The 27,578-nt window shown below is 29.0% G+C and overlaps 2 protein-coding genes across 7 annotated transcripts in view; one reads left to right on the forward strand and one right to left on the reverse strand.

Annotated features, from left to right (window-relative positions):
- LOC107439260 (coiled-coil domain-containing protein 92) overlaps positions 1-27,578 on the reverse strand; it is an 879,443-nt gene that overhangs the window by 100,799 nt on the left and 751,066 nt on the right. The window lies entirely within an intron of this gene.
- Positions 2,780-26,900, forward strand: LOC107450880 (phosphatidylserine synthase). 2 transcript variants are annotated; one of them, XM_043051422.2, is made up of 14 exons: positions 2,780-3,031; positions 5,216-5,307; positions 6,878-6,922; positions 10,014-10,135; positions 11,227-11,385; positions 13,504-13,655; positions 16,133-16,192; positions 17,193-17,274; positions 18,216-18,328; positions 20,531-20,596; positions 23,238-23,337; positions 23,428-23,493; positions 24,344-24,433; positions 26,603-26,900. In XM_043051422.2, the coding sequence occupies exons 1-13, from the start codon at positions 2,865-2,867 to the stop codon at positions 24,401-24,403; spliced, it is 1,284 nt and encodes a 427-aa protein (XP_042907356.1). In that variant the 5' UTR covers positions 2,780-2,864; the 3' UTR covers positions 24,404-24,433; positions 26,603-26,900. The 2 variants fall into 2 exon arrangements, with proteins under 2 accessions (XP_042907356.1, XP_042907355.1); XM_043051421.2 differs by lacking the exon at positions 24,344-24,433 and having other exon boundaries at positions 2,782-3,031.

Raw genomic sequence — 27,578 nt, forward strand, 5'->3', positions numbered from 1 at the left:
TCAATACCTTCTGCTACAATTGCATAATCTCGCCTTTCAAAATCTCGTCATAATTTTAAATAAATCTTGTATTACCCTACCTTTATATTGTAAAGAATTCCCTAAGGTTGTTTGTGAGGACGCATTGAACACTACACGAAGCTTTGTAGTACTTTTATCAAGGCAATAAACTCCTAAATGTGGTATATAATATGTTCCTACTTCTTTCTCACACTCTGGTATTTCTGTCATATGACCCACATTTTCATATTCACATAAAAATTCCCTGTATAATGATAATTACTCAGGCTCTTTTATAAGACGTTTCCACAGCGACTCTAATTTTTTTAAGCGCCCTGACCCCCTACTGACACCGTCATTGGCCTACGAATGTTCAATAACGGTTATAAAATAAAATAAAATTTCACACCAAACCAGTTTTTCATTTTTGTAAGCGTTTCAATCTTTAAAATTTTACACTGGAGAATTTCGGGATTTGTCTTCTGAAGCACTAGAAAATTGCATGTGCAGTGCAGCAAAATAATTTCTCGAATACAGCTCGTAAACTTGAAACAACCCATCCAGTACTTAATGCTTTTTATTCAAGCTCTCTTGCACGTTCCTCGAGCTCTCTTATGTTTTAATAAATTATCAACAAGTATTTTAAAGATAGATTCTTAAAACTTCATTGGCAACACATCTGCCACTAGTTGCAATCTATAGTTTAAGTCGGACCATATAACTATAGGTCACAGTACTTTCCTAGCACTTGAGCTGCTCTCTGTATTTTGTTTTAATTAATATTTGATGCTTCACCACTTGTCAAACAAACGAAATTATTTCATATATGTTCATCATTTGATATATGCTTATGAAGGAATTTTTAAAAGATCTTTATACTATTAATAATGTTCGCAGTTCAGTCAAATCAAGAAAAATTTTTAACTTTCGATCAAGGCATGCAAATTGAACCTCGATAAATATTTTTAAAAACGGAGAATAAACTATTATGTGTATGCGTTCATTTCCAACTAAATCACTAGAGATAAATGGATCTTTTCTTTCCTTGTTCTTGAAATGGGGAAAAACTAAAATTTCTGAATGAAATTTAGTTTTATGTACTAATTGTTCACTACTTATGCAATACATATTTTTATTTAAAAATTAAAACCAGCACTAACTTTTTTCATCGTATTTTAGAGCAAAAAATGTGATAAGCGGGATTTAATTAAAAATATCACGGCCCTGTTATGCTTAAATTCTCCGATTTTTATATTTAATTGCTAAAAAGTATTAAAATAGTCTGATCAAATTAAAGTTAAAACTGTGAAAAAGCCTCAAAACAGTGAAATGATCTTTATGAAATAAAATTGAACTAGTGGCGATTTTGTTCAGGGGATATTATTATGAACACTACTGGTTTTTCAATGGATGGTGTTTTTAATATAAATGTAAACAATGACAATCTTGAGCTCAATATCTGTTCTAATTTCGGTTAGAAAGTTTACAATTGCTTACTACACCTTATTCTGCGAGGCGATATTTTCGAAAGGATAATTTTGTTTTCAATAAAAGAAGTAAGTTAGATAATTTCTGAGCTCAAATCTGTTGTATTTCGTAAGATATTACTATTATTAAGTAATTCCGGTGAGTTTTAAGTGAAAATTTGTTTTAGTTATTCATCGATATATTATTAAAAAAGTTGGCAAGGTTGCAAGGGCGCCGGCAGAATAATAACCCTTTAACGAACTACATACACCCCCCCCCCCCCNAAAAAAAAACAATTTTTTTTTTTTTAAATATTCTGTTATTACATTTTGTTATTACATATACTTTCATCGATTAATTTTTTTCAAGATACATTTCTTCATTGTTAACAAAATATTTTTAAAAAATTCGAATTTCTTGTACTTCTAAATTTTGCCACGAGAAGCTGCTGTATTGATAGCGCTGGCATATCTACTGACTTTGAAACACAAATAACTACAAACAGTAGTTTCGTATACTAACGTGTTTGTGCACGCTTAACATTGGTATTTATTGTGTTGATGAAGTTTTACAGCTGTGAGAAGTCAGTTTGTGTTATACACCTTTTTAAACTAAATAACTAAGAAAATATAATATTATTTATATTTTATTAAATGAAATTTAAAAATATAGCTTAGATATCTGCCAAGTTTGCGCATGCTCAGTAACGAATCAAAGGTGACTCGGAATTCATTGAAAAAGTTATAAGCAGATTTAGACAGCAAATAAGACGATTACAATTCTTGCTTCAAACAATTTTTTAATTGTTATGTATCAATAATTACTTAATTATTTGTTTTTGAATAAAAATATTTTTAATAAAAAATTTCTATAATAAAATTATTTTTCGGTATCTCTTTAATTTTTTTTTTTAAAAAAAGCCAGGGGGGGTGCGAGTGCACCCTCTTGCACCCCGCTGCCAGCGCCCTTGCAAGGTTGCTAGATTTTGAATAACTCGCTTTTTTGTCAGTCATGATTTGGCCTTTTTTCCATTTGCTTATTACTGTTTGTTCTTGTTGCAATCTCTGTACCATCTTACTTTAGTGTTAGCACCTTTAGCATTGTAAACACAAGTAATAAGTAATCAAATATCACGTTTGTAAGAATCTCAAAACGAAATGATCACGTTGTGAGCCAAATGGCTTTAAAATACACCGGAAACAGTAACCTGGAAGTATAGGCGTATAGAGCTTGCAGCGTTCCCTAGTGTAGAAAACACCATCCATTACCATGTAAGCTACAAACAACAACTCATCCTAAAGTTATTTATACCTGTAATTGTTCCCAAGCAACTGTCAGTCAAATATTTATTCATATGTGGGAATTTCAAATGAATTAATTTGTTTTAACAGAAAGCCATGGCTGAATCAAAGCCAAATTGTGATCGTAATAATTCTCACGATCATTTTTGCAATGTGAATGAACGCCCTGTTGAGGATATATCATTAGAATTTTTCTATAAACCTCATACGATCACACTCTTAAGTGGGGCTTTTATTGCTGTGTTAGTGTCGATTTCTTTACGGTAAGTTATTATTTTTTGAATTTTATATTTGAAAGACTTAATTACATTTTTTATCGACTACTAAATTCTCAACTAACATTGATCTTAAGAAAATTAGAGGTCTTAAATATTCCGAAAAATGTATTTTTAATTTAGTTTTGATATTGTCAGGTATCAAGGTATCTTTCTGAATAACTTTCCTTCTATACCTATCTGTGTTTTCGGGACAAGGAATTTTAAAAATCACAAAATTTATTAATGTCAACCATTAAGAATAATAATGACTAAGTAAATATTTGTAATAATAGTAATTAAACCTATAAACAAAGATAATTTGTGTGTGTAATTATTATTAATAATTTTTTTTTCTCAAGAATAAAATGGGAATAAAAAAGCATGTTTTTAAGGGATGGTGGTTTATTTTTACAAAATGAACAAAGAGGATGTATTTATAGGGATTAAAGGTTAGACAAGGCGGGCCACATTTCTAAAAATGCTTAAAGTGAACACTATCCTGTGTTTTCTTTCACACTTGTCTTTTTTAAAAAGATTTTCATATTGACTTACCAAGGTTCTCCAAAGTGAACTGATCCATAAAAAACACTACTTAATATTTTAAGTATGTGTCACCATTCACACCAGTTTTTATTCATATTCAAAAGTAAGCATTTTAAATATTTTTTTTAATAATCTCTCTTTGCAGTTAAAGTATCAATTTGAAACTTGTTTCATACATTTAATTTACAAACATAGGTTATCCCTAGTTAATTTTACAAATCTTTGTAAAATTGTACTTTTTAAAAACACTATTTATAAAAGTGCTTTTTTATTTTTTCATAGATAATACAATATAAATAAAATATTTCTTGTTATAGAAATGTAAAGAATTATTTTTTTGGAAACGCAAATTGAAAAGACATATTTTTGTTAATTAATTCGAATCTTTTATGCCGGGGATAGAATACTTATTAGATTTTAAATTTTTTTTTTATTGATTCCTAAAATATATATTTATTTTGAAGAGAGTTAAAAAGGTATATTTTCCTACTACACTAACTACCATCACCAATTTGCAAAACTAAATTACTTGCAAAAACTAAAAAGAAAAAAAAGAGTGTTTTACTTGTGGACGACTATTAGTTATACTTTTTGAGTTTGTCGTGCACCATGCTATTTTTTTTTTTTAGTTTGTCACAGGTACTGTTTCAAAACTCTTACGAAGTCTAAATCAACCTACTTGAGAGCTGCAAGCTCCAAATGGATTATAAATATTCTTGCTTGTAGCATGAATGTGACAGATTAGAAGAGCACAGCTTTTTTTAAATGAAGGCAACACTAATGTGAGGGGGAAAAAAATCTGCCTTTTGAGACTGCAATAAATTCTATGTTTTAGTTCAGGGATGGGCAAACTTTTTTTGGTCAAGGGCCAAGAAAAAAAAATTATTTTTCGGTGTGCTAAGTAAAAATTTCAGAAATAAAAAAAAAACAATCTGCAAGTTTTAATTTAAATATTTAATGAGATGAATGAAATTACGATTTCATTTTTAAAAGTTCTTTATATTGAGGTTCTAAGTGATATGTACTTACTTTAATGAACGAGGCTAAATGTTTGTCTGTTAGTCTACTTCTGAAATGATCTTTTCTAAGGTTCATTGTTGAAAATACTTGTTCACGTATATGAGATGAAGCAAACTTAGCACTGATTTTCTGGGCATGAGATATTAAATTTTTGAAACTAGCTTTTGGTAATGATTTGTAAAACTCAAACTTTGGCATATTTAGAAACAACTGCTTCAGATGATTGTTAGATTGCAACTCAATTAATTCAGGCTGCTAATCCTACTTAAGTGTTTCATGATTTATGTTGAAAGGCATGGTAAAAATATCTAATTCTGTTTGAATGGCACTGAAGTCTTGAAATCTGCCTTGAAACTCAAAATTGAGTTTTTTTTCAAGCCAAATTCATAAGTCTCAAGCTTTTCCTTATTCGCAATGGATTGCAAGTTAAAATTCTATCCGAGGGCCGGATAAAATCTTTCGGCGGACCACGGTTGGCCTGTGGGCCAAAGCTTGCCCATCCCTGTTTTAGTCAATTGCTTATTTAATAATTTCATGTCGTTTGTTTGTCGTGTGAAATACCAGTTTTTAAGATCTGTTTGAAAGTCATTGATGTCTGTGATAGTTTTATGTATATTTTTCTTTTAGTAACGATGACAATTTTGAAGATAACATATGGCGTGGAATTTTATGTGTTTGTTTCTTTTTCCTCATAATTAGCACATTAGCCTTTCCAAATGGTATGTATATATATGTTTTCCAGTAGATATTTTATTAGTTGGGTAAATTTTTAGTTGTTGTTACAGATTATTTTGTTACTAATTTTGTTGTTCACTTATTATTGTTGATTGCTTTTTCAGCTGTAGTTGCCAGAGTTTTTTAAAATCCTGATATTTTTAACTGTGATTTGATATCATTTGAAAAATCACTTTTTGTCACTCACAATTTGTAAAGATTTATTCCTAACTCCAAAGTTTTTATTATTAGGTATTATGATTCATAAATTTTTGCCTTTTTGCTTCTATTCCAAAATTTATTTACCTACTAAATTTTTTCCATCATAAGTTATAAAAATAGTTCAGTTTTTGATGTATATTTTTATATTTTTAGAAATTTTAGTTTTCAAGGTTGTGCTGCATAATTTTGAAATAATTCTAATAAATTTATTGTGCTCTCTACCTATTCTATTCTTTAATTTTTTTTTAGTTCAGAGTTGGCAAGTTTTTGATTTATGTTTGCTTTTGTCATGGTTTTTTAACACCAAAAATCCAGATCATTGGTGACATTTTTTATTTTATATCAACTATTTAAAATTAAAATAAAAAGTGTTAGAAATGTTAAAACATTAAATTTTAAATAAAAGTTATAAAAGATATTACACAAAAAATTACTTAAAATTATTGAGAGGAATAGGATAATGTATTTTTCTAATAATTCTTATCTCAGAATTTTATGTATTTTTAGTCAAATAAATATAATATTTATAAACATTGTCACATTTATAGGTTTTATTTCATTATGTATACTATTATTAATTTTAAGTATTGAATCATTTAATGTGTAGTATTCTGAAAAATCTGATTAGATGAGTTTCATTTATATATAAGGGGGCTACAAATTATTTAGACCTTGAATTATAAAATTATTTTTGTAAGAAAGAACACAAAAAAATCAAAACCATCGCTCATTATCAATTTTGCTTTCAATCTTCACTTAAAGGTATGTATTACAGCTTCTAAATTTGTATTTGGTTGTATTTTGAAATGGTTATTTAAAAGTATCTGTACTGATTGTAGATGATTGTATATATGATAGATGGTATATATAGTAAATGCCCTGTGATTATCAATACAAATATGATTTTTTAAGAGCTTTAATTATGTTGACCGTTTTGATACTCATTTTAAAGTCAGGAAATGACAATATATTAGCAATTTTGAAGAAGAAGTAAAACACATTAAGTTATTAGTATACATTTAGGATTTGGGTCTTGTTAAGCAAGGGCAGAATCAACTTAAAGCAGAACAACAAAGTAGGGTTAAATGCAAATCCAAAGCAGCAATCAACCGGGGGAATTTATTTTTAGAATTTTAATAGAAAGAGTCAGAGCAGTGTATATAGTGGAATATGGTGTTTTTATATATGAATCAGCTTTATAATATTGGAGGTAATAAATTATTTTAATTTTTCCAAATTTTTTATAAGATCCTATCCTATAATAACTTTTTGCATCATCATTAATAAATTATTTTAATTTTGTTACTCATTATGATAATTGCCAATTAAATATTTTTATCAATTTAATTATAGGTCCTTTTATAAGACCTCATCCAGCAATATGGAGAATAGTATTTGGTAAGCCAATTATTTCTTTTGTACTATTAGTTTCAATTAAAGTTGTGCAAAAAAAAGTTTAATGTCAGAGTTATACAAAATCAATGGATGACATAACTCTTGTACATTAAGAATAATAAATCCATACATTTTGAGATGGCTTGACTATAGGATGCCTCCTTTTGTAAATGTAAATAATTGCATTTTTTCTCAACTTTATGAAAAGGATTAGAAAATGCATATTGCATTATGAAAAAAGAGCAATTTTAACAGAATTAATTAAATTTGATGGTATTAATTTTTTCAGGAATTTTAATTGTTCCACTGTAAGGTAAATGTGAATAAATATTTTGTTTTATAGTATTAAATATAGCTATTTATTTAATATAATAAAACAAAATATTTGTGTACTAAGTTTCCTTTAATTTGATTTGTTGCTTGAAATATAATCAATGCATCCATTTGAAAAAAAAATAAAATATTTTGCTGCTCTATTTTTCTTTTTTATTTGATATTCTTGATAATATATAAATTTATATAACATTTTTCTTTAGCTCGAAACATTTTCTTTGTTATCCCTTCAATTAATGATGTTTAAGAAAATAAATAAAAAACTTAAGTGTTGTAATTTTTATGTTTCACAAGCTTTTTTTCGCTCTTCAGATCGTGTTCTTTTTTTTTTTCTTTTTTTTCTTTTACTTTTTGAAAAAAAAAATAGAAAAAGAGTGCATAGTGGGAGTTGGTCTTTTTCTTTTTCGAAGATGCACTTATATTTTGTAAAATAATATGTTTTTTCAGAATGTGTGTAGTTAATTGGCTAATAATGAAAAAATACTTTTCTCTTGTGATTTTTTTCCCCGCAAGATTCTATCAGTTTGTTTTCTAATTTTAAGATTTGTTATCCTAATTTCATTTTACACTTCTGGAATTTTCAACTTCTTCCTTTAATTTTTTTTTCTGTTTACTCATTGTATTTCAAATTGTCAAATTTGATAAAAAGTCATCTATATTATGAATGAAATTTTTTTTATGGGATATTAAGTGCGTTTACTTAATCAGGACAAGGGTTTGCATTTTGTTTGGAAAAAACCTGTTTTTTGTGGGATGCTGAAAAAAAAATGGAAAAACTGCAGGAAATAGAAGAAACTAAAACAATAATTAATAAATGAATAGTAGTTCAAAATTTAATCTAGTGCAAAAAAAATTTATTTTTTAAAAATTTTTTTATTTTATTTCTTTATTTTAATTTTATACCGAATTTTAAAATCTGTATAGCTTATAAGAATTTATTTTGAATTTTGATTTATGTTAATTTTATTTCCTAAATATTTATGTAAATTTACATCTAGATAAATATGTATACAGTAGACGCTGCTTAATGTGATCACGGTTAATGTTATCAATCGTTTAATGTTATCAAAATAGCTTAGTCCCGTCCGCTTATATCAAAATACATTGAAAAATCATCGTTTATTGTAATCAAATGTTCGTTTATTGTTATCAGTTTATAGGTAAATTTTATTTTCCTGAAATCAATAAAAACAAGAAGGAAAACTTTTTTTTGTGTTTTGTGAAGTGTTTCCTGAAACTTACCAAAAGTCCAAACGGGGCTCGTATATTATCTTTTAAACACGTGTTATTAGGAGAAGATAAATGTCGTGTTCTTACCACCAAACACCACTTCTTTAATTCAACCGTGTGACCAGGGAATTATCCGCACCTTGAAGGCATATTACAGAAAGGAAATGCGTTCAAGGATCTTAGAAAATATGGAAGACCAAGACGCTGAAGATCTTAATGCGAACGCTCTAGCCAAAAAAACAAATGTTTTGGATGCCATACATTTGTTAACAATGTCATGGAATAATGTCTCGGAAAAAACAATTCGAAATTGTTTTAGTCATGGAGGATTTTGTCAACCAGAGGACAACAATGCTGCTGTAATGAAAGAAATGGAAGACGTTTTCAATCCCCCGCCCGATATGAATGCTGAGGATTTTGAAGCATGGATGGAGATCGACGAGAAGGTTGAGACTTCTACTTCGTTAACTGATGAGGACATTTGCGAAGCCGTATGTGTCAAAGATCCAGCTTCGTCACAAGATTCTGATGCCGATGATGAACCCGAAAGTGCTATCGAGGACAAAATTCCGACGCCTGCTCAGATGAGGGAGGCACTTCGAGTCTTACGGCTAGGTGTGCAAAACAAAGCCGACGCGGAACACTTTCATAAACATTATGATTATGAGCGATTCGTAAATTACTTGCTTTGAAGAATGCTAAGCAATCGACAATTGATGATTTCTTTTTCAGTTAATAATTAACCTTTTGTATTTTGTATTGTTTTCTGCAGTTCTACTAACTAATGCTAACTACTAAGTATACTAACTAATTTTTTTTCTTTAGTGTACATTAATTTCTATTAAATGCAATAGAGTTTTACAGCAACAACTCCTAATTTAAAATAATTTTTATTTTAATACGTATGTAAAAAAAATCATTTTTTATCTTAAATTTTTTTTCGTTTACTGTATTGTAATCAATCGGTTATTGTTATCAAATCACATTTGTCCCAATGTGATCACATTAAGCGGCGTCTACTGTACTTAGATACTATATGAATATGTATTATTTTTATTATAAATTATTTATAATTTCCCGTAAAAATATAATTTGTATAAAAATATTTATCGATAACTACTTTTAGTATACTATGTAATAATTGTTTCACTATTGATATACAGTATTTTGTTATGAAAATTAGCATTTTGTTTGTAATTATGAATACAATGTGTGATTTCTTGTTTAATATAATGTTATATATACTATAATCTTTTTGTTAAATATTAAAAGAAATTGCAGTTAAGAAATTTATTTTTCTTTCCAATTTTTAATTTTCACTTATTTAAAAATAATTTATTAAATGGATTAGAAATAATGCTATTATTTAAGCTATGTAGGAATTATAAACTGTTCAAAATTTGAATTTAACAGAAGTTTTCTTCCCCTTAGGGTAGAAGAAACTTATTTCCTCCCATAGTGATTTTTTTTATGACTTTTTCTACCATGGAAAATTAATTAATCTTTATTAATTCTTGTAATTTTGTCATAGGTGTAAGTGTAATATATCTTCTTAGTTTGTTGTTTGTTCTGTTCCAAAGATATAGCACCATCAAGAATATAATGTACTGGTTTTACCCAGACCTCTCACAGTTCAAAATTGACCAGGAGAAGGTGAGTTGCATTCTCTATTATTTTACACTTGTTTTAGCATTCCTGTTTTTGAAATGATGCAGAGGCTTTTATTATGCAACAGCATTACTTATATTGGTCCATATCATTTGAGTCCTGTTACCATTTCAGTCTCATTCATTCAGTTACTTAATTTGATTAATCTATTTCGATGTAGACATTCCATTCCCTCCCATTCCTTCCTTTTTTTTTATTACAGTGACTATGTTTCAATGGTTCTAAATATGTTTTTTGTTTTGTTTATTAAATTATTTATTCATTATTTTATGTGACAGAAAATGATAAATTTTAAATAGTTATTAAGTACTTAAAAATTACTCAGTGTGGAATCCAAATTATTAACATTTACGAGGGTTTGCTCACAATTTTCTCATGAATTAGCAATAAATTTTTTTAAGTTTCAATGAAAGCTATCCTTTTTTTGTTCCATTATATATATAATCATGTTAATTATTCCGTAATAGTGTGTTATGATTTTTGTATTTATTTGGATTTTACAACGGTCGTTGAACAGTCGACCCAATTTAGGGTTTACGACTACCAATGTTCAACTCTGTAGCTGTGTAATTTTGAACCCAATGCAGAAGACAAGGGAACCCCTAGATCAAGTATTAGGGGAAATTTGCCTTTCATGAGAACTTTTTGATGGAACTAACCCGTATTTGCCTTACACAGAGAGGAAAACCATGAAAACTTTCCACGCTTAGCCTGACTGCAACCCATGACCCACCTACCACTGAGGATATTTCTTCATCAGCACTGTGGTCGGTGCAAGCTGGGAGCGGAATTTATGTCGGCCTGCCATCGCTGGGATTCGAACCCGGGTCAACTCATTGGCAGGTGAATGCTCTGTTCTCTGAGCCACCATGATTCAATGCATTATGATTGTAAAGTTTGTTGCATGCATCTATACATACACATTTAATTCTAGCAAAAAATTCCAACCTAAGATTACGTTTGTAAATTAACAGATAACTTACAGAACATTTTAAGACAGATAACTTACTTATTAGCTCTTAAATTATTGGTTTCGGGTTATTAAAAATAGGTAATCATTCTATGTTTATTTGCAGGAGTATGGAGTTAATTGTTCTGACATCACTGTTGAGAGAGTCTGGGGTCACGTGGATGTTTTTGCCTTTGGTCATTTGTTTGGATGGGCAATGAAGGCATTACTTGTGAGGCAATATTGTATATGCTGGACTATAAGTATCATGTGGGAAATAACTGAAGTAATCTTTCTCTCTTTTTCAAAGTATTATTCTAAATTCATTATTAATTTATGTTAAACATACAATTTTTTGTTAAAAAGGATATCAAATTTATTTTCTTTAAAAGAAGTAGAACTGCTTTTAAATTCAATATATTTATCTAAAATAGTTTTATCGAAGGGACTATTTTAGATGACTTTGTTTTTTCTTCTTCTTTTTATGTATTTAAAAATGCATTTTAGCTAAATTTTAGTCATTTTTTGTTATGTTTAATGTCTTGAAGTTTATATGCTTATAAAATGTAAATTTTTGTGATAGTTGTTTGCTGATATTTCTTTAATAAATTTCATTAAATTATTAAACTCACAAAAACGTCTTTTTAGTTTATCTTCAAAAAAATTTAAGAAATATTTTACTTATGATATTTTCTAGAAGACATTTGCTTGATGTTGTAGGTTTGAAGAAATAAACAATACAGCATTTTGTATTCATTGTTTAATTGTATTCATTTCCTTTAAATTTTACTAATTCTATTTTATGCAGTTCTATAATCATCAATCTTTCATACATTTATCTTTTCATGTGAAAACATTATTAAATACATTATTGGACATATTCTACTATGAGCAGACTGAAGAAATTCTTCACTTTAGATATAAATTACATTCATCTGCTTATTTTATTTTTATTTTGCAACTGTTGTTGAACAGCTGACCCTATTTAGGGTTTATGTCTGTTGACGTTCAACTCCATTGCCTTGTAATTTTGAACCCAAGCCAGAAAACAAGGGGATCAAGTATTGGAAGAAATTTGCCTTTATGGTGGACTTTTTGGTAGAACTAACCCTCATTTGCATTACATGGACAGGGAAACCATAAAACCTCTCACAATTAACCTGATGGCAAGGGGGCTCTAATCCAAAATCCAACCACCACTGAGGATATTTTATGTCAGCACTGTGGTCGGTGTGAGCCAGGTGCGGAATTCGTATTGACCAGAAATCGACAGGATTAGAACCCAGTTCATCTCATCGGAAGGGGAGCGCTCTATCCTCTGAGCAACCATGGCTCTTCATCTATTTATTTATAACCGTCGTTGAACGACCGACCCAATTTTGGACGTTACATTTACTAATGTTCAATGAATATATATATATATATACGAGGCCTGTCTAAAAAGTATCCAACCTTAATTTTCCCCGCGCAAAGTAGTGATTCTAAGGCTGCGCCATAGTGCACGGTGGAAGGAGGGACCTTAATGGACATGTTTGAATTTTTTTCACCGCATTCGCTTGTGCAAGTCGCTGACTGGTGGTCGCCAAGTAAGATGCTGTTCGTAGTGTTCGTCGGATTTAGTTTTCTCGCAAGATGACTGAATGAATTGAGCAAAGATACTGCATCAAATTCTGTCAAAAGCTTGGCCAAACAATTCGTAAGATTCAGCAGGTGTTTGGAGAAGAAGCGATGGGTGTAACACAAATTAAAGAGTGGTTCAACCGATTCAAGGACGACCACACATCAGCGGAGAGTGAGCAGCGTTGTGGCAGGTCCCAAACTGCTCAGAGTGCAGCTAATGTTGAGAGGTTGCGAAATTTGGTGTTGGCAGATCGTCTTTTGACAGTGCGGGTGATTGCAGAAGAAGTTGGAGTGAGTAAAGATTCTGGACATGCAACTTTGTGTGAAGATTTGAAAATGAACNGATATAGTTTATTCATTTATGAATATATATATATATATATATATGTATTTATATTCTGTTTACTTTTATCTCCATAGCATGAGACTTTTTCTCGAGAAGTTTTTGTGATAGCTGGAATGTATAATCTTAAATTCAGTTCTTAAAATAAAATGAGCAAATAGTATCTTTAGTTTGTGTAAAACACATATACTTTATTCTTACACATATACTTTATGTGTATAACACATATATTTAGTTTATATTGTAAAACACATATACTTTATTCATCAAGTCTTTGTTTAAGAGAAATTTGTATGATTTTATTTCCATAGCAATTCAATTCTTAGTATGGAGGAGTTTTGTGATAGAGGGAATATGCAATGCTATGTTTATTTACTTTTTATTGGTTTAGTTTTGTGATGCAGATTAGGGTAATAAATATAAATGTTTTATTTTGTGCAGGTGGTGTTCTCACATCTTCTTCCCAATTTTGAGGAATGTTGGTGGGATGCGATGATTTTAGATGTCCTCGTTTGCAATGGTTTGGGAATATACCTGGGAATGGCTGCTTGCCGTTATTTTGAAAATGAAACTTACGAGTGGGAGAGCATAAAGTAAGCGTCAACTGATTCTTGCTTTGTCACTTAAATTTCTGTCAAATAGCTATAATTTGAAGTAAAATAACTTAATTTGTACTATAACTCAATTTTTTTCATGATATCATGACCCCTTGTCTTTAATTTCATGCTAATTATTTAATTACCCTTTTATTTTTAATATCTAATTATGCAAAAATTTTCATGAAATCTTGACCTTTAATACTTATTTCTGGATTTTTTCATGAAGTCTTGACCCTGTTATCTTTATTTTCATGTTGTTTGTTCTCAACTTTTTCCTGCAATTTTAACCCACTTATCTTAACTTTCATGATAATTCAGAGTTCCTCCTCTGAATAAAAAAAAAGGTAGGACGCTTCTATTTTGAAAAGGGCACTTAACACCGTACACCCACTTAACACCGTTTATCACTGTAAAAATTTATCAAAATGTGTAATATTATATAATAACTGAATTTTACCCTCAACAATTTTTAAAATATCCTCTTTACTGTTTTATGTGTTTATTTCAAAAAGTTATTCTCTCTCGTTATCAAAATAAGAGAAAAGTGAAAATAATTAAAGGCATGCTACAAGGCAATATCTGTGCAAATATTTTTTTTTCTTCTTCAAAAAATTTTAACTAACGAAAAATGATTAATTGATAAACCACTTAAAAGCTTTTTTCTATAACTTAAACTGAAAATTACAAGAAGATGAACATTTAATGGTGTGTTTTTTTTAAAAAAAGGTATTTATTTAAAAAATAGTTTTAAAATTTAAAATAACTTAAAAAATTTTTTAATATCCTCCTTCCAAAAAGAGTTACTTATAAAAGTTTAACCAGTTGAAAATAATCTTACCCAAGTAAATATTTGTAATAGTAGTTAGAATTAAACCTATGAACACAAATAATTTTACTAGTGTGTAATTATTATTTAAGCAGTGAATTGAACTTTTTTTGAAATTGATTATGAATCAAAAGGCAATGTTTTTAAGGGATGGTGGCTTATTTTTACACGAAGGCAAATAGGGCTCATTTCCTTTAATCAAAGGGCAAACAGGATGGACCCCTCTTCAAAAATAATTAGGGTGAACATTAAAAATTCTTTGCTACTTTTTTTTTTTTTTGTAAAGTTGACTGGGATCTTTTATGGCTGAAAAAACGACCACGGTCAAACAGTTTTATTTTTTTAAAATTTTATTTATTTTTTTATAGTGTTTGCTAAATTTCTATTTCTTTTATTTCTAGAACAATTCAACTTAATTTCGATTAGTTTCGAAAAGTTCTGCTCTCACCCATAAGACGATGATGATGACTCTCTTTCCCATAAGATCACCCGAAGANCAAACAGGTTAGAATTTCTCATCTCTTTTTTTTACAATCCATGCAAAATAGACTTTACCTTTCAGAACAAGTAAAATCAGAGTAAGAGAGAGGGATAACTTCTGTATGGAATGGGTCAACTTGTTTTCTTTTGTCTGTATTGTTTTGAATTGTGAAATTTAATACTTTAGTTTATTGCATGTAAATTTAGAAATAAAATAACATAGATATCTGCATTTATCTTTAATGCACTAAGTACTTAACTTGCTATTAAAGTTTGTAGGGAAGAAATATTTGTTGCTAAATATGTCTAAGCAAAGATTAAAAACTCTTTTATCTTGAGAGATGAGTGCTTCCTTGCATAAAAGGGGCACTTACTTATCACCATTAAAATTTATCAAGTTATGTAATATTATGTAATAAATGAATTCGATCTTCAATTTTTAAATTATCCTCTTATACTGTTATATTTCACAACGTAATTCTCGCTCATTATCAAAAAATATATAAATTTTAAGCTTTTGAAAAATAATTAAAGGCAAGCTCTCTGTATAATTTTTCTTCAAAAAAAAGGTCTCTTCATTGGAACCGATGGTTAAGAAAACAACGTTGTCCTGAAAAAAAAGTTGTGTTTTTAAAGGATGGTGGCTCATTTTTAGAAAAAGTGCGATGAAGGATTAAAGGGCAGGTTTATAAGGATTAAAGGGCAGGCGGGGCCCTTCAAAAAATACTTAAGGAGAACACTGCTTTTATGAATGATGTGGATAGTAATCCATTCTTAAAAAAGATGATGTAGCTCTGAACAGGGAAATTGCCCGTTCTCAATTTTTACATGACCTTTATAAGTATTTTAGTCGAAACTAATAATTTAGTTTGCTTCAGTTTTTTTATTCAACTTCAAAAGGGAAACTTCCTCGACTTTGTAAAAATATGTGCATTGATGTTTTATATAATATAGATTGTATGAAACTGTTTTTGTATTTTATTACTTTTGATAAGTGATATATTTTTTTTATTTGACTAATTTATTCTATTGATTTTACTTTTTATAACTGCTAATTTATTCTATTGATTTTTATTATTTTTTTTAAATTGACCATTATAATTTCAATTTAAATTACTAATTAAAATTGCTTATTTTTTTTAAAATACCAATGATATTATTTTAGGTCAATTCCAAGTGCTACTGGAAAAATTCGCAGGGCTATTTTGCAGTTTACGCCTGCCAGGTAATTCGGCATTATATACATTTATTTAAGTTTATTGCTTGTATTTAAAGTCAGTCTGTTTTTTTACATGTGTCAATGCTTGATTTAATGACCCCTGTTCCTCCTGTGAAAACGAGCTTTATAACATGAGGTTGTTATATTGTGAATGCACAAAAATACTATAATTATTTACTCATAGTTAAAATTGAATAGATTTTAACAAAGCATTGATTTATTTAAATTAGGTAACTTTCATAATAATTAACAGTAAAGCACAATTTTCTTTCTTTGTGAATAGAAACTTTTGAAAGTGCACTTTATTTGTGAAAAATTCGTTCGAAACATGCCCTTGGTTTGTACTAGATATTTTCATTAAATGACACACTTCAAGATAAAAGCAACGTTTTATCTGAAAAATAAACCTCACAAGGAGACTCTAACTTTCTGTGTTACACTGAGAAGAAAATCTCCTCCTTTGGTTTGCCTGACGGCAAGGGGACTCTACCCCATGATCCGTCTACCACTGAGGATATTTTTACGTCATCACTGTGGTCGGTGCAAGCCAGATGCGGAATTTGTATCGACCAGCCATTGCTGGGATTAGAGTCGAGTTCACCGCAATGGAAGGCGAGCCATTAGGGCTCAACATTTCGGAATTGGAATTAATAAAATATTCAAATAAAAAGAGTGTAATATGCAAACTAATCTATATTTTACTAAGTATAGATCAGGCCCACCAAGGTTAAGAATCTACAGCAATGATTCCCAAATGGTAATTTCTCTGGTCATTGATGGTTTGCAGCAAAAACTATCGTAACTAATGTTCATAATTTCTGTATTAAATTCTTACAGCTTTTACAATAAAAATGGCATTTGTTTTATTCCTCTATCATCTTTTACCGAGATTTCTAATTTTGAAATCAGACGGTCCTTTATTGAGCACGCTGTTTATCAATTGCACTTTTAGATAAGTATATTAAAAGTATGTTTTTTTAATGAATTTCTTTTTCATGTCTTATAGTTGGACTCATGTGAGGTGGCTGGATCCTAATTGCACTTATATGAGGTTTTTCGCTTTAGGTCAATTAGTGTTATTTTGGCTTGTAGGTAATTTTTTTTTCAGTTTTGTTTAAAATATTACAATTGATAGTTTTGTATTGGTAATGTTTATTATTTGTTAAATTCATGCAGTGAAATTTCATTTTATATTATTTTTGTATTAAATCATAGCTAACTTATGATAAGAAAACATTAAATCTAAATTTAAACTACAATCATAGAATTTCTTCACTTTACTCATAAATTTTACTAGATGTAATGAAAATTCTAAGAAAGTTGAGTACTAATTAATGTAACGTATACTAATTAATTTAAAACTACAACAAAAGCTACACACTTGTTAAACCAAAACAAAAATTGCTTTTATTTTACTTGTTCTTCTGATAAAATTTAATTTTCATGCTTGGCAGTGGGCTAGTTTATTTGTTAATGAAATCAATTACTTTTACAAAATATTGCTAATTTTCAAACAAATAAAATTTTTTAGCAAAGAATTTTAGTAATGATCAAATTAAATTTTTTAATAATGAGGCAATTTTAATTGTTAGTATGAAATTTATTTTACATTTTATTGTTTGTTAAACATTGATTTTCTAGTACTCCTCTTTTTTTCTTCGGGTAAACATAGGTCCCTAGTGATCATTCCATTTTTTTGTTTCTTGTCAGACTTGGTTTATAACAGTGTTTTATACATATTAAACTTTATGTTTAGCTAAGTACAGTCATTTAAATTTAGCATTCATATTAATCTATAATTAAACATATTGTATAATTAATATTAAATGAGCCTTTTTTGTATATTTTAATAATTTCAGTACATATATTTTGTAATTAAGTAATATATTGATGTCTCTTACCCATTATTTAATTCCTAATACAATAACAGTTCCCATTTTTTTTTTTAACTAACCAGAAATTTAAAATTTTTTCCCTGCATTGTAGATCATTAAGACGAACTGTTGTAATATATTTGTTTCTTCTTTAGGTGACAGAATTGAACACCTTCTTCATCAAACACATTTTTGAAATCCCGCCTGGTCATCCATTAACAGTTGGAAGGATTGTTCTTATAGGTCTTATTGTAGCTCCAACATTAAGGTGTATATCTAGATTCTTAAGGCTATTTTTTTTGTACATAGGACCCTTGTTTATAGCTACCAACTCTACTAGATTTTGTCAGATTCGCCCAGTTTTTGAACATTTTAAAAAATTCCCTTAATTTAAGTGAGTTTCTTAAATATAATCCCTATTGAAATAGAATTTTTACACATTTTATTGTTTGCTTAAATATTTAAGTAAGTTTGATTAATACTTAATGAAGCGAGCCTCATTTATACTCACCAGCTTAAAACTTTTCTTTTTTTTGTTCTAAGATTTTCCATTTATTTTTATTCAGAACTCCCTTCTTAAATTAATTAAAGAACCTTTTAGCTATCAACAATAAATCACTTGTCTATTACTATTCAAATTTATGAGTTAACAGAATAAAAAAAACATTTTAAGTTCATTTAACGTCAATTATAAATGGAAAATATGGTATACCATGTATAGTTATTGCTGTGACAACGTTTTTGTATTTTTATCACAATAAAAAGAACCTAAAATTCTCTATAGGTAAAATATTAAGCAAATTAGGCAACAATTATCACAAAATTTGCATTATTTCGTAAAATTTACTTGATTTTTTCCTATCCATGTTGGCAGCTATGCGTGAACTATGGCATGATTAGTCTTTTTCAGTTGTGTAAATTATTTTTGAAACATAGTGTAGGAGGGATAGGTAACAACTATGTCAACCTTCATGTATGAAACGGTACCCTGACATAGAAACGAGTTATATATACTAATGAACTGGAATTGTATTTTTGTTGTGATACACACACTACAGATAAATATTGAATGGTCATTTTACTTTAAGATTCATTTTTGATAGACTTATACCGTGAAACCTCTCAGGAGTGACCACTCTCTGTTCCATAGGAAAATGGTCATTGATGGAGGTTGGTCATTCTTAGAGGTTCCCTCCATTAACTGTGATTGGGGAAATGTTATTGATTGTGCATGAATTTTTGCAAACGATTTTAATTTTAGTCAGTATAATTTTCTTGGGTGCGGAAATGACACTTGCGTTAGCGTCGTGAAAACCAGATCAATGAATAAAATTTAGTGTCATTGGAAGTGACCTGTACTTATACAATTAGGTGTTAAAATAAATTTACCAATTATGAATGATAGAGCTACTTTAAATAGATAAGCAATTATGTTTTTTGTTTCAATTTGCATTTAATTTTATATCATAAAAATTCGTAAGCTTTAAGTAATAATAAGGTTGTTTGAAATGCTTAGTTTTTTTTAAATTTTTTTTTTTTAAATTAACTTTCAGCTCTAAAAATAAATCAATGATAGCATCACCTTTATTGCACTTTGACTACAGCATGAGATTGTCGATCTTTTTTAGAGATCGTCAAAAAGCCACTTACAAATATTTTGAATACATTTAAATTTATTTATTTGTTTTGTTAATGTTTTTGGTTTTGCTGTTTTTTGTTTGTTTTTGTTTTCACTTATTTGATCTTTTCTGCATTTGGTGTGGAGATTTGCCCGGTCGCTGGGGGAGATTCTTAGGTCTTTCTTAAAGGTTTTCTTCCGCATATAGAAAAAATTCTGTGGCTCCCAAAAGTGGGTGTAAATAAAAGTGGTTGCTACACAGAGGTGGTTTCACTGTAATTAACTACTGAAAAACTAGACTAAAAACAAATCTCAAAATAAATTTTATAAAGCTGCTTTTTATTTGTATTTATTTTGTTTAATATACCTAATATTAGTCAAAATAAATACAAATAAAAAGCAATTATTACGATAATTTTGATTTGCTTTTTATTTTGACTAATAATACCTAAGAAGCGTTTGTATTAAATTTTTGCTTTATTCTTAGTTTGCATTCTGAAGATCTACAGGAATAAAATTTTTTAAATATCATTTCAAAAGTGCTTTAATTTATAACACACTAATTACGTAATAAGTTTGTTTTTTGAAACTTTTTGATTTTAATGAAGAAAGCCAATAAAAAATGCCAAACAATTTCATATTAAAATGCTCTGTAAATTTTTAAGTCTAAAATTTCTTTAAAAAGAATAATTTAATTTAAATTAACATAATATTTAATTTAGTTTCCAAAAAAATCATAGTTTTAATGTAAAAAAACAAACAAATTTGATTTAATTTGAAAGGGTGTGATTAAATAATCAAATGTACACATTGTGTGTTAATTGTGCTGAAAATTAAAATGCTTCATTTTAGGCAGTACTATAGTTATGTAACTGATCCAAGATGTGAACGAGTTGGAACCCAATGCTGGGTGTTTGGGTGAGTTTGAATTTGATTTGTTGTTGTTGTTTGAATTTCTTTTTTTAGTGAAATAAACCCAATTTGTGTATGTTCCTGTAAGTTAAAGTTAATTTATTTTTACCTTTGTTACTGAGCATTAAAATTAAAGTCTCTTATTGCTTTTTAAAAAAAATGATATTTTTGTTTTTAAACAAAAAATGAAAATGTTCTTATTGGATGTTAACTGAAACATATGTTTCAATCAAACACTCAAGAATATATTTTTAATTTATCAAAAATTAAACCAAATATTTAATCGAAAGCTAAACCGGATATTTAATCAGCAATTAAATTAAGGGGAAAGTAAACTAAATAAAAACTAAGATTATTCTTTAATCAAGAATCAGAAAGATGTTTTATAAATTTTTAGAATGATTGTAATTTCAATGACCTGTTTATACATTTTACATTTCATTGTATGTAAAATAATAAATAAACGTTTCATATTTTATAATTATTTTAATTTTAGAGGCCTATAAAAACTATTACCTCTTTTAGGATTTAAAAAGTTACCCAGAATCAAATACTTAAGAAATCATTTGGTTCTATTCCAATAAACATTTCTTTATGAAATCTTTAAAAGAAATATTTAGCAATTTTAAGGAGTTAACATAATAGAACAATTATTGAACTATAAATAAAGAATTTTTTTTCTCCTTTCCTTTTGTAAAATATGTTTTTTTCTTTCTTCGGTTGCCAGTTGTGTTAACCGTGTTTAATTTTTTTCAATGTTAAATGTTTGTAAATTTAATTCTGAAGTATTTTAAACTCTTAGTCTATCATAGCTGTGTCTAGATTTTTTTTTTACTGTAAGTTATTTATTTTAATTTTTTCTTAAGTATTTTCAAGAATAAATTAGATAATTAAACAAAAAAATCTTAAAATAGAAATACAAAAATGTATGTGAAATCCATTGCAAATAATTGAAAAAAAGTAAATGAAATTTGAGCAAAAAAAAAGTTTATGCCTGAAGCATATATTTATATAGAATATTATCAACGTTTCAATAAGAATATTAATGCACAATTTTTTTAAAAAATTGTTTGAATTTTAATTCATATGACTATGGATCAAGTTGTGTAATTTTAAATCGTGTAAATACGAGTTGGAATGTTTGGACGGTACTTAATTTTTAAAAAAAAAACTTGACAAAATATGAATCTTGATGATTTTAAAACAAGTGAATATGAATCGCGATGTGCAGTTTTAAATCACCTGAATACAGATAACAATATGTAATTTTAAGCTGCATGAATACAAATAGCGATGTGTAATTTTAAGTCAGGTTTACGTTGGTAGAAAAAAAAAGCGTAAAGAATTAAGATTTTTTTTGGAAATTCGAAACTTTCCTTGAAAAAGCAGAATTTTATTTTTATTGAACTAAAATAAAATGTGCAATTGTGTATAAAAATTCATCCCTGTATTTTACTCTGTCACTCATTTAAATGTCCAAATACAGTCAAACCCCGCTATAGTGAACCTTCAAGGGACCGAAATTTTGGTTCACTATAACCGGGAGTTCACTATATCCGTTACCCAGGCAATTTAACTAATGGTCCCCAAACTCCTCTGTTTATTATACATTATTCAAATAAATGACTGAAAAATAGTATGTAGTAGCAAAAAATTTATTATTTTTCATTACTCTTAGTTCTACAAGTGTTCGCCTTGTGAACACTTCCCGATTTTCAAATAATTTTTCCGGAATTTCTGTTACTCCGCTTTTTAAACCTGCCTAACCTGCTATTCGAGCACGTAAAAGTATTCTCATAAAGTCGCTTAGCAAATTCATCGACATTTGTCCAGATACTGGAAGGTTGCGGCTTCTTTGAATGGTAAACAACTTCTGTAATGCTTCTACAACATCCTTGTGACCTGCTTTTCGCAACTTTTTTTCTGCCATCTAAATTTTTTCATGAGCAGAAATTATTAATTGCCAATTTTGCCATATGTTACAAACTGCAGATTTGTATAGTTTATATTCCCTGCAAATATCAGCTTGATTGCATCCATTTTCAAATTTTCTGATTCTGCCCATTTTATCATCAATCGAGAACGTTTTACGTTTACTGCTCGCCATAGTTAAATTTGAGACACTTGTTTGCAGGATTTTTTTTGCCTGCACCGAGAGCAAAAAGGAGTTGAAATGATGGCCTTATCAACACATGTTAGTGTCCAACCCTTTCACCAATAATGAATAATTACTCATTCCCTCTGACAAAAAATGCATATTGGTCCCACTGACACTGATTTTAAAGTAGAAATTTCCAAATTATTTTTAAAAAAAATTGAAAAAATCATTTGGAAACATAAAAAAGTTCATTATATCCAACTTCCTCACATTTTTGGTTCACTATATCCACAAAAAATAACATTGTACGTGTATAGCAAGGCACGGAACTGAGCATTTCGTTCACTATATCCGGGAGTTCACTATAAACCATGTTTACTATAGCGGGGTTTGACTGTAGTTTAAAACACAGGTGTGTTTCATTTTTTTATTGTAAATTATTTATTTAACTATTTTAAACACTGTCATACATTTTAATGTGTAAATATTTTGAAGCACACTTTTTTTTAAGCTCTGCCACTTTTTTAAATGTATAAATTTATTTTTTAGGGCAATAACTGTGACAGAAGCCATAATATGCATCAAATTTGGTCTCGAATTGTTTGCTCGTGCAAAAATAATGAATATCCTTACGTGGTTGTTTACTATGGTGAGGCTGAACTTTTGAATTAATTTGTTTGATTTAATATAAAGTGAAACAGCAATAATTTTACCTTTACTTTCCTTTTGCTTATTTCAGTTTGTAATGACCTTCGCTTGTCTGGCCTTTTGTATTTACTATGAAACCAACCTAAGAAGCGAAATTGTAAGTTAAATAGTAAGAATTATCAGTTTTTTATTTTATTTTATTGCATACACACAGTAATGCTCTATTATGGCTGCAAGTTTGTTGCATGAAAAAATACCAAAACTCTTGGAAAATTTGTAAAACAATTCTGAATTTTGCAGGAACATAAATTTTTTTTTCTAATATATTCACTGAAAAGCCTAGAAGTGGTACAAATAATAAAATAAAACCTAAAAAGTAATTAATTTTAATTTTATGAATTATATTAATATCCTAATTCAAATGAACAGAATTTGGGAAAAAAAACTATTTTTCATTTTTAATCAAATATTTATTTGTCAGCATTTCCACATGTTTTTTTTTATCATGAAGGATAGAGAAAACTCATTGCAAATTTCAAAAGAACATTTTATGTTGCACATAAATATTGAGCTAGAGTTTGCATATCATCTCTTTTCATTTCTTTATTTTGCAAAATTAAAAGGATTTTTTTTTCTTTTTAAAGTTCTTATAGTTTCTATAAATACCTACAAATTTCTACAATTACTTATAAAAAAAAATACTTATTTGCAGCTTTTTTTATTGTAAATTACTTTTTGTTTAGGTTGACTCCAGCTGATGCAATATTAATATTTTCATTTAAACTGACAGAATTTGGGTAAAATATATAGTAAATTATTTTGCATCGTTAATCAAATATTTGTTTGCCAGTATTTCCACATGTGTTTTTAACACAAAGGATTTAGACATTTCATTGCAGATTGCACAAGAACATTTCATATAAATATTATGCGAGAGTTTGCATATCATGTCTTTTTTCCTTTATTTATTCAATTTGCAAAATTAAAAGGATTGTTTTCCTTTTAAGGTTATGAAGGTTAAGGCACTTCAATTTTGCAATGTCAATGTTGTCAGTATAGTGCACTGACTGCTATTACTTCCCCAGGTCTGAAGCTTGGTAAGATTAAATCCTCCATCAGGGCCCGTGCTAAGGATTTCAAATTATTAGCCAGTAAATGAGTCAAATATCTAAAGTATTCGGCAATTTTCAAGTCTTCTTCAAATGCATTCTTCTGATTCATTTTTTCCCATAGAAAACTATTTTGCAGTAGTTAATTTCACAAATGCATTATTAATATCTCTGGCTAAAGATGGACAACAGTTATACACTAAGTAGCCAAATTATTATGAACACCCCCCTCAATATACTGTTGAACCACCTTTAGCTGTAATACTGCATGAATTCTTGGAATAGATTCTATGAGATGTTGGTAGGGGGAATTGGACCCCATATCCGATGAACTTAACTTTTCAGTCCCGTCAAATTGGACTGTGCTAGATGGATTGAGATCTGGTGATTGTGAGGGCCAACAAAACATGGTAAAGTCATCGTCATGTTCTTCAAACTGTCTGAGGACAATGCGAGCTGTATGACAAAGAGCTTTGTCTTGCTGAAAGTATGCGGCTACTCTCGAACATTTCACGAAAGCAGTCATTTTGCTGATACTAGTTCCAACACCTCAAGTGCCTACAATCATCCCGCATTCAAACTCTGTTTTTTGCCCATATCTCCGCGCATAGCACAGTGCAATTGATGGTTCACTTGCAGCTATCTTGCCGTCTATCGGCGACACCGTGATGCAATAGATTATTTTGCATAAATAATTTGGCCACTCAGTGTATAAAAATAGCATACGATTCCTAAAGGGTCCCAAAAGAGAAAGAATAGGGTAAAGACGGGAGATTTTTTTCAATGTGTCAAAAAACAGTAAAATGTTCAGGATTTTATTTAAAAATTCAGAGGAAATGAATCGGATACCCTTTGTCTTATAATGTACATGTTTTGTCTTTTTTTTAAATGTTTATTTTCGACTCTAATTGTAAGTATAAGGGATTTATAATGTCAGGGGTCTGTTTAGAAGAAATTTTGGTCCGTTAACGGACCCTTCACAAAATATCTTTTCATAAAAACGGACCCTTCACAAAATAATTTATCTTTAAATCGGACCCTTCGCAAATTTGTTTTATCTTCATTATTGTTTTGTTAATCGAATAAACCCTTCCCTTGTTATTAATTATCTTGTTAAAAACACTGATGAAAATTCTATTGTTTAAACGGTTTTTTCTTCATTTATTTATTTTGAGTTTAATGCAATTTAATAATTTTTCCTATTTTACTTATTGGTCGTTTTAAAAAAAAGATCAGGTTTTATAACTAACCAGTGATGATGAAAAAAATAAAAAATCTATAAAAATTGCTATAGAAAATTACATCTCCTGGGATGCTAAGTTAAAAGTTATTGCTGAAAAAAATGGAGCACAATTAGCACTACAAGGGTGCAACAAAATACCAGTTTGTTTGATACGAATTCCGCATTCGGCTCGCACCGACCACAGTGCTGACGTAAAATATCCTCAGTGGAAAAATCGGATCATGTTTAAAGTCCCTTTGCCGTCAGGCTGACCTTGGGAGATTTTCGTGGTTCAATACTTGACCAAGGAGNCGGAAGAAATTGAAAAGGTTCGCTTCCACACATTGCGTTGCCTGTGAGGCGATTCTTAGCCCAGCATGGTGTCGTTGAAATGCAGCATCCACCATACTCTCCAGACCTAGCACCCGCAGACTGTTTCCTAAGCTGAAAAATTCTCTGAAGGGGACAAGATTTCAAGATGTCGAAGCCATCAAGAAGACTGTAACGTCACTATTAAAGAGCATTCCAAAAGAGGACTTTAAAACTTCGATCCGAAATTTGCACTGCCGAGCACAGACGTGCATTATGGCTGATGGGGGTTACTTCGAATAATATTAAATGGCTATGTGTTTAATTTTATTTTCTTCTGAGTTATTCCATGAGTTCTGGAAATTAATAGCCGGACCTTGTATAATAGAACAATTAATAATAAAATTCAAGGATACAAAATTGAACATCCATTGTCGTAAATCCAAAAATGGGTCGGCTATTCAATGTCGGTTATAAAATAAAATAAATGCTGTCTAAACTAGATTACATTTTGGTTTTTCTCAAGTTTTTATTTCTTAATTTTTGTATTTATTGTCTATTCTTTTACAACTAATTTTTAAAACATTAGCATTGGTTTTGTATCATCATTTTTTATTTATTTGTAGGTAGCAGTCACTTCTAAAGATTCTCCCTCTGCATCACCTGTTAAGAAAGCCATTGTAAAGTCGAATCGTTAATCTCATTCTTAAAATCACTAGACTCGAAACTTAAATCAATAAATGGACCCATGAACTGTTAAATTCAATGCAGCCTTGTCTACTCCTTTATCATTGACCACATCAGTTTTGAATCTCAACTTATTAACATTCCAGAAAAGTGTGTAATTGGACAACATATGAGTTATGTGTCGCTCATAAATAAATAATCATAATAGATAGCTATGCTATCTTTGTCTTTAAGTAATTACTAGTCATTCTTTATAGTTTCACTAATGTATCTGGAATGATGACTTTCTTATTTGATTAAAAATTTCATTCGCTTTAAAAATATACAAGTTGGAAGTAACATTGACGTTTCGAGTGCTCCAAAACGGGCACCTATTTTCAAGACTTACCATACATGAATGAGATGACAAAGTAATTTGAAATATAAAATGTTAAGTTGAAAACGAAAAATATAGGCGAGGAACAAAAATTGTTTTTTCTCTGCTACTGTAGTTTAGTTTCTCATTTATATTTGAAATCATTTTTGTTCCTTCTCATTCACGACCGGCAAGTCTACAAAATTGGAACCTGTTTTTGAACATGTCGACTGTTGTTTCCAATTTGTATATTTATGAAGAAGTTTTTAATCGGGTAATATCTTACTACTTCAGTTTCTTTGGGATTATTTATTTAATGACTTTGTTTGCGAAGTCTTAAAATAATTTTTGCTAGTTCAGTGCCCATTCTTCAAACACAGTAAAAATAAAACAAAAAGTTCAGAATCAATAAGGTGGTATGATTTAAATCATTAGATCTCTCTTTAAAAAATGATTTAAATTAAATGATATTTTTTATTAAAAATAACTGATTTAAGTCAAATATACTTTTTTACTTAAGATCATTTATAAATATATTTTTAAAGTTATTTTTTTTAAAA

Source organism: Parasteatoda tepidariorum, chromosome 6 (assembly GCF_043381705.1).
Source record: "Parasteatoda tepidariorum isolate YZ-2023 chromosome 6, CAS_Ptep_4.0, whole genome shotgun sequence".
Taxonomy (NCBI): Eukaryota; Metazoa; Arthropoda; class Arachnida; order Araneae; family Theridiidae; genus Parasteatoda; species Parasteatoda tepidariorum.